This window comes from Hyperolius riggenbachi, chromosome 5, assembly GCF_040937935.1.
Source record: "Hyperolius riggenbachi isolate aHypRig1 chromosome 5, aHypRig1.pri, whole genome shotgun sequence".
Taxonomy (NCBI): Eukaryota; Metazoa; Chordata; class Amphibia; order Anura; family Hyperoliidae; genus Hyperolius; species Hyperolius riggenbachi.
Window position 1 is genome coordinate 344,507,732 of NC_090650.1, and position 13,951 is coordinate 344,521,682.

The following is a 13,951-nucleotide window of genomic DNA, read 5'->3' on the forward strand; positions in this document are numbered from 1 at the left end:
GCAGTTAAACACAGGACTTACTTAAAAACAGATTAACATTTTATATTTGCCTATATGGCATATGAAAAAGATTTCCATTTTACATAGACCTATAACAGATAAGGTGACATAGTGGTGGATTTGAAATAAGTTTTCATACATTGGAGGCAATTTCAAAGCTTCAAAGTCTGGTACACACTCAATTACAATTGGCCAATTACTACCCAATTTTAACACTTCCATATAGCATCAGGGGTTTACCCACACAGTCTGCTCATTTATTTATTTATTTATTTATTGTATTTATAAAGCGCCAACATATTACGCAGTGCTGATCATAGCATTCAATATCTGTTGACCCTCATAGCATATGGAGGTGGTAAAAGTGGTCAGTGATTAACCAATCAAAATTGAAAGTGTGTACCAGGCTTAATTGATTAGAGACTGATTTCATCCTTAATTTAAATAAGACAACATTTATATCGCACTTTTTTTCCTGGTGAACTCAAAGTGCTTCAGGTCTGCAGCGACTTCCATATTCTCCACAAGTGATCAGGAGCATTAGGAAACCTTGTCCAAATACTCCTTCCTGTTTTATGCACAAGCTTGAGCCAGTATTTGGAACCCTTGCCAAAGGCTCAAATCCTACATGCGTCCGTGAAAGGACCTGCGGATGGAGATCAACAGATGATGGAAGGCTGATAAGAAATCCCCTCAGACCACAAACAAACCCTGAGCCTTCCTCATTGTACTTTAAACAGAAAACATAAGACGCACTTGAAGAATTTCACACCTAGCCTGGATAAGACATTGTAGCTATTTGAAGCCAGGAGCTGCTTAGATCACCTTAACTGCTGCAGGACAGCTTCATGCCGATGGGCGTGGCCGCGGTGGTAGCTCCAGGACCGCCTAACGGCAATCAGGGTAAAGTCTGGGGCTGGCTTTTTCAGGAGATCGCGCGCATCTCCTGCTTGGTAGGCGGAGCTCCACCCTCAGACTCCCAGCGGCCATCGCCGCTAGGAGACTGTTGGATGCCGTCTATTTAGTATGTACAGCACTGCAATCTTCCTGACTTGTGAATGCCTGCCAATACGAACCTCCAACCCAGCGCAACGTTGGGCACTCCCTGTACTGTGCCCATGCAGAGGAGGACACAGGGATGCAAAGAGGGCATGAAGTACAAAAGGGGGCATAATCCACAAGATGCCCCTTTCGTCATGGATGCACCAGGATTGGTATATAATTTTGTCCTCTAAACCTAGGTTGCGTCTTATGGTCAGGAGCATCTTATAGTCCGAAAAAAAAAAAATACAGTAAATGTAGGGAAAAAAATAAATTATGTTTTAGAAATGGACAGGTTTACCTTTTACATAAGAAATCCCAGCTTGGTCATCGCACACCTTCAGTGTAGGTCTCTTTTGGTTTTTGGATGATGGGAACTGATCTAGCAAGTCATAGACATACTCATTGTAGATCTCAAAGAACGATACCCATGCAGAGTACTGATAAAGATTTTCATCACTTCCTTCTGCAAGGTGGGGAATAAAAAAATAAAAATGGATCCTAAAAGGCCTCCAGGAAGCCCCTCTACACATACATTCTCTAAGTTTTTACTAGTCCTAGAAGGAAAAAAAAAAACTACTACACTACATTCCAAGGTAGTAATCATGACAGTTAATATATTTAGACATGACATAAGCTTGATAATTGCACTTTCATCCTAGCAAATTCAAAACCCTTCACAGTTGCAGCCTCTTAGGTCACACTCCATGAAGTGTCCAGGAGCATTAGGGAACCTTGCCCAAAGATTCCTTTCTGTTTTTTGCATAATGGCTTGAGCAGAGTTTCAAACCCTAGTCAAAATGCTCGACCTATATAAAAACCAGCTCTGAGGGCCCATTCACACTTGCTGATCACAAACCGCTAGCTATTTTGCTAGCATTTTGCTCTGGTGTTTTTTTGGCGATTAACACCTTTAACACCCAAAAAAAAAAAAAAAACAACAAAACACCACCTGGTGTTTTAGCGATTGCGTTTAGCACTAACACGCGATCGCCAGGAAATAGTCTGTTAATTGTGCAGGCTACGCGTTTGCGTTTAGCACAAATCGCCCAAACAACAACGGGCCCATAGACTTATTACCCTAGCGCTTTGAAAAGCACTAGTGTTTGAGCGTTATGCCAAAATCGCCGGCAAAATGCTCAAGTGTGAATGGGCCCTTACATTTTCCTCATTGCAACTATAACAGCCTTCAAAGTCTTGTCTTTATTTCTAATCACTTTCCTTAGTAGATACGTTTAACTGGATTTGAACACACACACACTTTTAGTCAGCTCCAGTTAACTACAAACATACAGCTACAACATACAAAATACAACTACTTATTTTTCAGTGGTAAAAATATATTGCATAGGTGTTCAACCAACAGTTGATCATTATCGCAACAAATTGAAAAGAAATAGAAAGCAAATACATATATCTAAAGTGTGCACGTGTATAATGCTAGGTACACAGATTTTCTGGCAGATCCATTTCCAACATGTCCAATTTGACTTACGATTGATCCTTGATTGTTTTCCGACCAAATTTCGGATGGATGTGAACGGAAAACACATGGAAAGCAGATCGGATATGTTGGAAATCGATCTGCCAGAAAATCAGTGTGTATGGCATCATTGTGTATAGCATTACATACACTATAAATTGCTTTGAGTTTTCAAATTTCATCTGATCTACCCTAGTGGCTATTAGACTCTTCCTGATGTATATCAGTAGTTAATGTACTCAGTCCAAGGAAAAAAAAAAAAAAAAAACCCCCAGCACCCCTATACAGTGAAAGCACAGCTTGCTCTAAATTGGGCAGCACATCTCTGGAGCGGCCCTCCAAGATATTCCCTTCCTATCTTCCTATAAAGCTTCCTCCCATCTTAAAGAGAATCTGTATTGTTAAAAATCGCACAAAAGTAAACATACCAGTGCGTTAGGGGACATCTATTACCCTCTGTCACAATTTCGCCGCTCCTCGCCGCATTAAAAGTGGTTAAAAAGAGTTTTAAAAAGTTTGTTTATAAACAAACAAAATGGCCACCAAAACAGGAAGTAGGTTGATGTACAGTGTGTCCACACATAGAAAATACATTCATACACAAGCAGGCTGTATACACCCTTCCTTTTGAATCTCAAGAGATCATTTGTGTGTTTCTTTCCCCCTGCAGCTATCTTCCACTGAAGTGTCAGGCTGTTTCTTCCTGCAGAGTGCATACAGCTCTGCCTGTATGTAATTCCTCAGTATGTGAAAGCCCAGCCAGCTCAGAGGATTTATCCAGCTTGTAAAAGATAAGAGCAGAGAGAAGCTGCTCTAATCTAAATAACACACAGGCAGTGTGCAGAGAGGGAACTGGGGGGAGATGCATCACAGAACCACAACACTGAAGAACTTGGCAGCCTTCCAGACACAGGCTGACAAGTCTGACAAGAGAGAGATAAGTTGATTTATTACAGAGATGGTGATAGAAGAACGTGCTGCAGTAAGCCACAGCACATTAGAATAGCTTTTGGAACTTGTAGGATGATAAAAAGCAGGATGCAATTTTTGTTACGGAGTCTCTTTAAAACACGTTTAAACCAGCCCCCCCCCCCCCCCCAAAGAAAACACACCTTTAAAGAAAATCTGTAATATATAAAAAAAAAAACAAAACAAAAAAAAAAAAAACACTCCCCTGGGGGTGGGGGAAGCCTCCGGATCCTATTGAGGCTTCCCTCGTCCTCGGTCCCACGGCAGCAGAGAAAATACTCCGGAAGCGGCGGCGATGTAAACGTTTACCTCTTGGCTCTAGCACAGGCGCAGTATCCGCTCTTCCCGTGGTGGTAGGCGAAAATAGCCGATCTCCGTTGGGCCGCTCTACTGCGCAGGAGCAAGTCTCCTGAGCCTGTGCAGTAGAGCTGACCCGACGGAGATCAGCTATTTTTGCCCATCTCCTTCAAAAAGCGCCGCACCAGCGGCCCCCGCTGGAGCCTGAAAAGGTAAATATTGCACAGGCTGTCGGATTTGTCACCTGTGCGTTCTGGGGCCTGCAACAAGACCGCCATGGGACACAGGACGATGGGTGAAGCCTCAATAGGGTCCAGAGGCTTCCCCCTACTGAGGTGAGTACCCCCCTGGGGAACTTTCAGTACAGGTTTTCTTTAAGGCCTGTACACTGCTGCGCTTGCACTGCGCTTTTCAAATAGTTTTTTTTTTAAATCGCAAGGTCTTTTGAAAAAACAACTCTGGATCCAGAAGCCAGAAGTCTGCCATGTATGTTAGGCTGCTAAGGTTAACCCACAATCCAATTTACCTTCAAGGAGTGAAATTGCCTCACTAGAACACAGATTTCGCAGGTTGCTTGAACTTGGATTGGTTTTCATAACATCCTGTAAACAAGGTTAACAGTTAAAAATAGGTCTAACAATTGGAGTTTATCACCTCCTCCTGCTGCTGCTCCCCCAAAAGAAAAAAAAAACACACAAAAGAAAAAAAAAAAAAAAAAAACCCAGATCACACAGGCCAAAAATGGGGGGGGGGGGGGGGTTCACATTACTGCAAAAATTACTACAACGATCACTAGCATATGATAGTTATGAAAAAAAATGCATCATGTACGCCCAATCCAATTCCTGCCTTAGGGTACTACAAAACACAAATGCAATGCAATTTGCGTGACATTTTTACAATACAATTTGTCTGCAATAGAGTTTAACAATTTTTACTGGATTATAGTGACACAAGGAGAAATAGGAATATAAATCATGCAGGACTTTTGTGGTATGTAAATTCAGATCGCAGTCAGATCACTCTACGGTAGTATAAAAAGGGTTCCAGTGATTATCGTTTTGATGATACCCTTGCATTTGCATGAATGTGTACTATAACAAAAAGCCCTAAGGGCCCTTTTACACTTAATCAGTTGCGCTCAGTTAAAACGGAAAGAAAACCGATTTTCAAAGTAATGCCCATGTTTTCCTATGGCACCTTTCAAACTTAACGCGTTGTAACTGAAATCTTTGTCACATTGCACTGCTATGGAAAAAACGCGTACTAACGCACATCAGCTGCTAAGTGTAAAAGGGGCCTTAGGGCGATCTCCCACTATGAAAGACAATTGTGCTACAGTGCAGTAGCACTTCAGTTTTCTAGTACCGCAATTCCACCACGAATGCGGCAGGCACAACGACTCCCTTCGGAAAAAGTTGCGTTGCAAACCAAATACAGCGTACTTCTGGAAACCTCTCCACAGGTATCCCATTTGTAAATAAAGTACCTATTGTTTTGTGATTGCATTACAATACAGTGAAGAGTTCATATTTTTTAGTTGAGCCAGAGAAAATCAAAATCTAAAACAATTCTGCCATCTTGTGGACGGTTTAGTACTAGCATTTTGCAGATTTTAAGCGTGCCAAGAACTCAAGTACAGTATTATAAATCAGTTCCAAATTGTTCTTCAATTAACTATCAGTGGCGTAGCCAGGGCCGGCCTTAGGTTTTACAGCGCCCTGAGCGAAACCTGATTTTTGTGCCCCCCTTCATCCTCTTCCCACGTGCATATACACACATGCACACAGGCCCATATGGAATTCCCCTTTTCTCCTGGGACAGGGGTTCCCAACCTTTTTGACGTGACACATCACGCCAAATGCCCAGATCTCCACAACACGTCACGTATGTATAATAGAAAAATACTATTAATAACCACGAATTGATGGAAAGAGTGCATTATCCTGAATACACTTAAAAATGAAGGCTAGAACCTTTCAGGGATATTAATAAAAACAATCAGAGGGACAGTTAGCCCCCTCCCCATTTAGAATGATAGCACAGCACCGACAATTTGCACCACGCGTTATAGCCACAGTGCGCCCCCCCTAAAACGCCCTCAGACTCAGTATAGGTAGGTAGCCAGGTATAGGCGCCCCCAGTATAGGATCTCATGTGTAGGTGCCCTCAATATAGGTTGCCAAGCATAGGTGCCCCCAGTATAGGAAGTCGGTTGAAGGTCTCCACCCCCCCCCCCATAGGTAGCCAGGCGTAGGTGCCTCCAGTATAAGTAGCCAGATGTTGGTGCCCAGGGGCGTAGCAATAGGCCCTGCAGCGCCTGCGCCCGCGGGGGGGGGGGCCCGGCCCCCCCCTGGGGCCCGCTCGGGGCCGTTTTTTGGGGGCTGGAGGGGTGGCAGCATGAGGGGAAAGCCTTGCCCACAGTCGGCGGGGAGAGGGGAAGTTCCCCCCTCTCCCTCACCTCGGGGATCTCCCCTCTGCGCTCCCCTGCAGCTAGTCAATGTGTGTGGGCAGCGGGCAGCGGCGGCGGGATACATACCTTCTTCCTTGCGTTCCATCGCCGCCTTCTCGCTCTAGCGGCTGACGTCACTTCCGGAAGCGGAAGTGACGTCAGCCGCTAGAGCGAGAAGGCGGCGATGGAACGCAAGGAAGAAGGTATGTATCCCGCTGCTGCCCGCTGCCCACACACATTGACTAGCTGGAGGGGGATTTTCAGGTGTCTGCTGCCCACATTACGATTTTCAGGTGTCTGCTGCCCACATTACGATTTTCAGGTGTCTGCTGCCCACATTACGATTTTCAGGTGACTGCTGCCCACATTACGATTTTCTGGTCACTGCTGCCCACATTGCGATTTTCTGGTCACTGCTTCCCACATTACGATTTTCAGGTGTCTGCTGCCCACATTGCGATTTTCAGGTGCCTGCTGCCCACATTACGATTTTCAGGTGTCTGCTGCCCACATTACGATTTTCAGGTGTCTGCTGCCCACATTATGATTTTCAGGTGTCTGCTGCCCACATTACGATTTTCAGGTGTCTGCTGCCCACATTACGATTTTCTGGTGACTGCTGCCCACATTACGATTTTCTGGTCACTGCTGCCCACATTGCGATTTTCTGGTCACTGCTGCCCACATTGCGATTTTCAGGTGTCTGCTGCCCACATTGTGATTTTCAGGTGCCTGCTGCCCACATTACGATTTTCAGGTGTCTGCTGCCCACATTACGATTTTCTGGTGACTGCTGCCCACATTACGATTTTCAGGTGCCTGCTGCCCACATTACGATTTTCAGGTGTCTGCTGCCCACATTACGATTTTCAGGTGTCTGCTGCCCACATTACGATTTTCAGGTGTCTGCTGCCCACATTACGATTTTCTGGTGACTGCTGCCCACATTACGATTTTCTGGTCACTGCTGCCCACATTGCGATTTTCTGGTCACTGCTTCCCACATTACGATTTTCAGGTGTCTGCTGCCCACATTGCGATTTTCAGGTGCCTGCTGCCCACATTACGATTTTCAGGTGTCTGCTGCCCACATTACGATTTTCTGGTGACTGCTGCCCACATTACGATTTTCAGGTGCCTGCTGCCCACATTACGATTTTCAGGTGTCTGCTGCCCACATTACGATTTTCTGGTCACTGCTGCCCACATTGCGATTTTCTGGTCACTGCTGCCCACATTGCGATTTTCTGGTCACTGCTGCCCACATTGCGATTTTCTGGTCACTGCTGCCCACATTACGATTTTCAGGTGTCTGCTGCCCACATTACGATTTTCTGGTGTCTGCTGCCCACATTACGATTTTCTGGTGTCTGCTGCTCACATTACGATTTTCAGGTGTCTGCTGCCCACATTGCGATTTTCTGGTGTCTGCTGCCCACATTACGATTTTCTGGTGTATGCTGCCCACATTGCGATTTTCTGGTGACTGCTGCCCACATGGCGATTTTCTGGTGACTGCTGCCCACATTGCGATTTTCTGGTGAACTCTGCCCACATTGCGATTTTCTGTCCCACATTACGATATTCTGGTGAACGCTGCCCACATTACGATTGTCTGGTGAATGCTGTCCACGTTACAATTTTCTGGTGACTGCTGCTCACGTTACGATTTTCTGGTGAACTCTGCCCACATTATGATTTTCTGGTGAACTCTGCCCACATTATGATTTTCTGGTGAACGCTGCCCATATTACGATTGTCTGGTGAATGCTGTCCACGTTACAATTTTCTGGTGACTGGTGCCCACATTACGATTTTCTGGTGAACTCTGCCCACATTATGATTTTCTAAAGGCCCACATTACGATTTTCTGGTGAACTCTGCCCACATTACGATTTTCTGGCCCACATTACGATTGTCTGGTAAAATGCTGCCCACTTTACAATTAATTTACAGTGAAACGCTGCCCCATTACGATTATTTGGCACCTATGGGGGGGGGGCCCATCCAAATATTTGCAGGGGGGCCCAGTGATTTCTAGTTACGCCCCTGTTGGTGCCCTCAGTAAAGGTAGCCAGCTATAGGTGCCCTCAGTATAGGAAATCAGGTGTAGGTGCCCTCAGTATAGGGAACCAGCTATAGGCGCCCTCAGTATAGGGAACCAGCTATAGGCGCCCCCTTGGAAGCTGGCGCCCTGAGCGACCGCTCCAGTCGCTCATATCAAAGGCCGGCTATGGGCGTAGCAATAGGGGTTGCAGAGGTAGCGACCGCATTGGGGCCCTTGGGCCAGAGGGGCCCCATGGGGCTTTTCCTCAACCAAAATATTAGTTATTTATTGGACCTGTGGTGGTAATCACTTCTATAGATGCTTTGAATAGTATTAAACTGTTCCCCATTCACCTCTTGCACCTCTAATACTGTGGAAATCCTTGGCAGGTTTTGTTGCGCTGTATCAAGTGTTACATATAGAGTGCTGGGGGGGGGGGCGTGTATTACTTGCACCGGGGCCCATAGCTCCACAGCTATGCCATTGTTAACTATGCAACAACAATACTCCAGATTCTGCTCCCCTTTAGAGATCAGGGCTCTCATGTTGTCTGTCTTATAAACTACAGCCTGTATACTGCAAGCACCGTCACAGGAAAAACAAATATCCAGCACTATAATCCATGCATGAAAAGCTGTCACAAGAGTGCAGAATTATTATATGCAGGATATACACAATGCACAGGCTGCTGTGGAGAAGTCATTCGCAAATAGGCAGCCAGAGGGTTTAATTACCTATTAAGGAAAGACAACTTTACTTACGGTAACGTCTTTTCCGGTAGTCAGGAGGACAGCACCCCTGGATGAGACTTGTCTCCCTCCCCACCGTGGACAGGAACTGCAAAAGAAATAATTTGCATAAGCAATAGGCAGCCAGGTATATAAGCTACTTACTTGCCACTATACTTCAGTTAATATAAAAGATAATACGGACACTTAATAATGCTTATACAAACCTCTGATATTCCACCCAATAAGGGCGGGTTGTAGGGGTGCTGTCCTCCTGACTACCGGAAAAGACGTTACCGTAAGTAAAGTTGTCTTTCCCGGATCGTCACTCGGACAGCACCCCTGGATGAGACGATATACTAAAGATCAGGCTTAGGGCGGGACCACTGCTTGCAGAACCTTTCTTCCAAAGGATAAATCTGTAGCTGCCGATACATTAAGTCGATAATGCTTCACAAAAGTGTTATGACTTGACCATGTTGCAGCCCTGCATATCTGCTCAATGGAGGCCCCTGCCCTCTCTGCCCATGACGTAGAAATGCCTCTTGTAGAATGAGCCCTGACCGAAGAGGTTAACGTCTTTCCCCGTATCTGGTATGCTGATACAATCGTCTGTTTGATCCAGCGTGCTAAGGTCGTCTTAGAAGCTCTGTTCCCTCTTGTTTTTCCGGCAAACAGGACAAAAATTGCATCTGATTTTCTCCAGGCATTAGATCTTTCTAAATACTGTAACAGACACCTCCTCACGTCCAACAAATGTAGTCTCTCTTCCTTATCATTTGCCGGATTCTCACAAAATGACGGGATATAAATTTCTTGGTTCCTGTGGAAAGAAGAAACCACCTTCGGAAGAAATGTTGCGTCCGGACGCAATGTTATTCTATCCTCTGAAACAACACAGTACGGCTCCTTAATCGATAGTGCTTGTAGCTCACCTATTCTTCTTGCTGTAGTAATTGCTAGAAGGAATATGGTTTTCAATGTCAGGAATTTGTCCGTATTATCTTTTATATTAACTGAAGTATAGTGGCAAGTAAGTAGCTTATATACCTGGCTGCCTATTGCTTATGCAAATTATTTCTTTTGCAGTTCCTGTCCACGGTGGGGAGGGAGACAAGTCTCATCCAGGGGTGCTGTCCGAGTGACGATCCGGGAAAATAGCATTAACATTTATAAGCAACGCCAGATTTACACTTTTCCTCCCCTAGGCCAACCCATTGTTTCTTATCCACGTGCAACAGCACCCCTCCCAATCCTTGTGCAACACCCATGTACCACAGTCCCTGTCTCATGTACAGCATCTCCTTCTCCATCTGTTGCTCCCCTTTTCCATTTGCAGGCATTTCTTCCATATTCAGCAACTTTTCCATGTCCAGCCACCCCTTGGCCAGCAGCCCCCCCCCCCCATGCCTTGGCCTCTGTGACCTTTCCAGAAATTTGTCCCCGTTTATAAGCACACTTCAACTTTTACAGTAAACTTACAGCAACCATAATGGAAGTGTCCTTTGCCGACTTGTTCAAAATGCTAGTTAGCTGTCTAGAATGCTTAGGGCCCATTTACAGTTAATTAGTTGGTGTGCATTCGTACGCATTTTTTTCCATAGCAGTGCATTGTGAAAAAAAGATTTCAGTTAAAAAAAAACGCGTTAAGTGTGGAAGGTGCCATAGGAAAATATGGGACTTCTTTTGAAAATCAGTTTTCTTTCAGTTATAACAGAGCAATTGATTAAGCATAAGACTAATGGCCCCTTTACACTTAAAGTACCTTAAAACTTATCTGGAACAAGCAAAAGGTAAAAAACGAACGAAAACACTGAAGCCCAACAGCGTGACTCAACCCTATTCTGTCCAGACAATCTGCTTACCTAATGTGACAAGGTAGGCTTGCTTTTTTTTTTTTGGGGGGGGGGGGGGGGGGGGGAGGGGAGAAAAGAAGCACCACATCCCACAAGGCCCAATCAGTGATTGATTGTTAATCGCTTCAGAAAGTCAGTCTCGTAAATTTGCCCATAGACTGATTTGTGATCTATAGATCAACTAGCCGAGAGGAGCGTTCTGACTCCAAAGGATTCCCCACACACAAAATGTATTGCTTGCCACCACGTGCGTAACAGAGCATGACTGTAAACTATATTAATACACTGGGAACACTAACTCCACTCTTAGCGGTATGCAGGGATCAGCACCCGATCTGTATCTGTGCCCGATTCAAGCATAACGTTTTCAGAGGAGTAAGTACGTTTGTGGATGCTCCAGGAACAGGCAATAACTTAACAAGTTTTAAATGTTTTAATACCAAAAATGCATTACACAGATATACTTAAATTAACACTGAATGCAGTCTTTTTTTGGGATGAATGAAAAGAATCCAGTTCAAATTTAGGCATTGATCGTAGACTAGTCCTTTAGAACAGTGAATTATGCAGGTCCATGTGCCCAGATCTTCCAGAGGACACGTGTGTGACGGTCAAAGTCGATGGAATTTGGAAGACAAAAAAATGGCCGCAGCTGGCTGGACTTTTATGGGGTCTGTCCCTGCCCAAACGTGGATGTTCTGGCTCCCTTGAGTTTAAATTGTGTCATTTCTGCTGGTGAAATAACCTTTGCCATTTCTTTCCAGATTTGCTTACAGCTAATCCGGGGCAGATTTATAACCTGCAGGCAATGCTTTATAAGATGATAGCGAACACTGACAGGGTACTATGTGTGATCAAAAAATGTTGAATAACTGTTTCCATAGAAGGTTGCCGCTAGAAGGTTCTAATTTGGACTATACATTATCCTGATTGTTTTTAAACATACTAATATACTAGCTTTCCATCTGTAATAATGCCCTCGAGAGAATAAATGCGATTTTTGTATTGATTTAACTTTGCTTTTGGAGGGAAAGGTTTTAGAGGGAGATTTTATCTGCTGCTGTCTTCCAAAGACGAGACCATTTTGCCAGTAACCAGAGGTGTTGCTAGAATCCTTAAGGCTCATACACACATCAGACTATAGTCTTTGGAAAATGAAAGATCACAGACCAATCTTACCACCCTTCATGTAGTATGAGAGCCATACAGTCTTTTCTATGGAGCTGAAAATATCAGGAAAAAAAAAAACTCTTTGCAAGATGCTGCAAAGATGTTGTACAGACACAAAAGATCAGTATCTGCAAAAGATCTGTTCCTGCAAAATGCATTCTTAGTCTACGAGATCTGCAGATCATCATACACACCTTGTTTAACCACCCTGGCGTTCTATTAAGATCGCCAGGGCGGCTGCATGAGGGTTTTTTGTAAATTAAAAAAAAACTATTTCATGCAGCCAACTGAAAGTTGGCTGCATGAAAGCCCACTAGATGGCGCTCCGGAGGCGTTCTTCTGATCGCCTCCGGCGGCTAAAATTAACACGGAAGGCCGCAATGAGCGGCCTTCCGTGTTTGGCTTCTCCTGTCGCCATGGCGACGAGCGGAGTGACGTCATGGACGTCAGCCGACGTCCTGACGTCAGCCGCCTCCGATCCAGCCCTTAGCGCTGGCCGGAACTATTTGTTCCGGCTGCGCAGGGCTCAGGCGGCTGGGGGGACCCTCTTTCGCCGCTGCTCGCGGCGAATCGACGCAGAGCGGCGGCGATCGGGCAGCACACGCGGCTGGCAAAGTGCCGGCTGCGTGTGCTGCACTTTATTTCATCGAAATCGGCCCAGCAGGGCCTGAGCGGCAGCCATCGGCGGTGATGGACGAGCTGAGCTCGTCCATACCGCTAAGATGGTTAATAGACATCTATTCATTTATTCATCTGAAGATCAGAATCATCTGCAGATCTGAAGATCCATCCTGGTGGATCTGATCTGCAGATGAATGTCTGTTAAACAAGGCGTGTATAAGGATCTGCAGATATCAGACTATGAATGAATTTTACAGGAACGGATCTTTTGTGTCTGTGCAGCATCTTGCAAAGATTTCTGTCTGATGGGGAGTTCAGCTCCATAGAATAGACTGTAGGTATGGCTCTCATACTACATGGAGGGGGTAAAATTGGTCTGTGATCTTTCATTTTCCAAAGACTATAGTCTGATGTGTGTATGAGCCTTCAGAGATCCAGGGCACTTTTGGGCAGTCCATCCAGAAAAAAAGATGGGTTTGACCATGCAGCGGAATGTTGGCATGCTCATGGGTGAAACCATAATTACATGAACTTAGTGGTTTAAGTAGTCCTGCCCAGCAAAATGTTGGATTAAGCTCCCCTCCACTAATAAGAAAAAAAAAAAAAAAAAAAAAGCAGCATATCACATAAATAGGCAGTGTGACTTAAAGGGATACTGTAGGGGGGGGGGGGGGGGGTCGGGGAAAAGGAGTTGAACTTACCCGGGGCTTCTAATGGTCCCCCGCAGACATCCTGTGTTGGCGCAGCCACTCACCGATGCTCCGGCCCCGCCTCCAGTTCACTTCTGGAATTTCTGACTTTAGTCAGAAAACCACTGCGCCTGCGTTGCCATATCCTCACTCCCGCTGATGTCACCAGGAGCGCACGGCGCAGGCACAGACCATACTGGGCCTGCGCTGTGCGTTTTTGGCGACATCAGCGGGATCGACACGGCAACGCAGGCGCAGTGGTTTTCAGTCTTTAAAGTCTGAAATTCCAGAAGTGAACCGGAGGCGGGGCCGGAGCATCGGTGAGTGGCTGCGCCAACACAGGATGTCTGCGGGGGACCGTTAGAAGCCCCGGGTAAGTTCAACTCATTTTGCCCTGACCCCCGTACAGTATCCCTTTAACTGGGCAGAGTTACCTGGCTTCCGTGCCTTTCTGCTGGGCGGCCTGAACTGCTGCTAGGTTATCTGGCAGTTCCTGCATAGCATTCCCCCTGACATTCTAGTGGACCCCCTTCCATTGGCCTCCCAATGAGGCAACTCCTCCCAACATGCCCCAATAGAAGAACCACAGCTTCCTGCA

General features: G+C 45.5%; 1 protein-coding gene across 1 annotated transcript in view; it reads right to left on the bottom strand.

The window, feature by feature from the left end:
- LOC137517744 (kinesin-like protein KIF20A) overlaps window positions 1-13,951 on the bottom strand; it is a 68,195-nt gene that overhangs the window by 30,300 nt on the left and 23,944 nt on the right. Inside the window, exons 7-8 of the mRNA XM_068234777.1 lie at window positions 4,317-4,392; window positions 1,343-1,507 (exon numbers count right to left, since the gene is read on the bottom strand). Coding sequence (XP_068090878.1) covers window positions 1,343-1,507; window positions 4,317-4,392 — 241 coding nt within the window. The remainder of the gene's footprint in view (window positions 1-1,342; window positions 1,508-4,316; window positions 4,393-13,951) is intronic.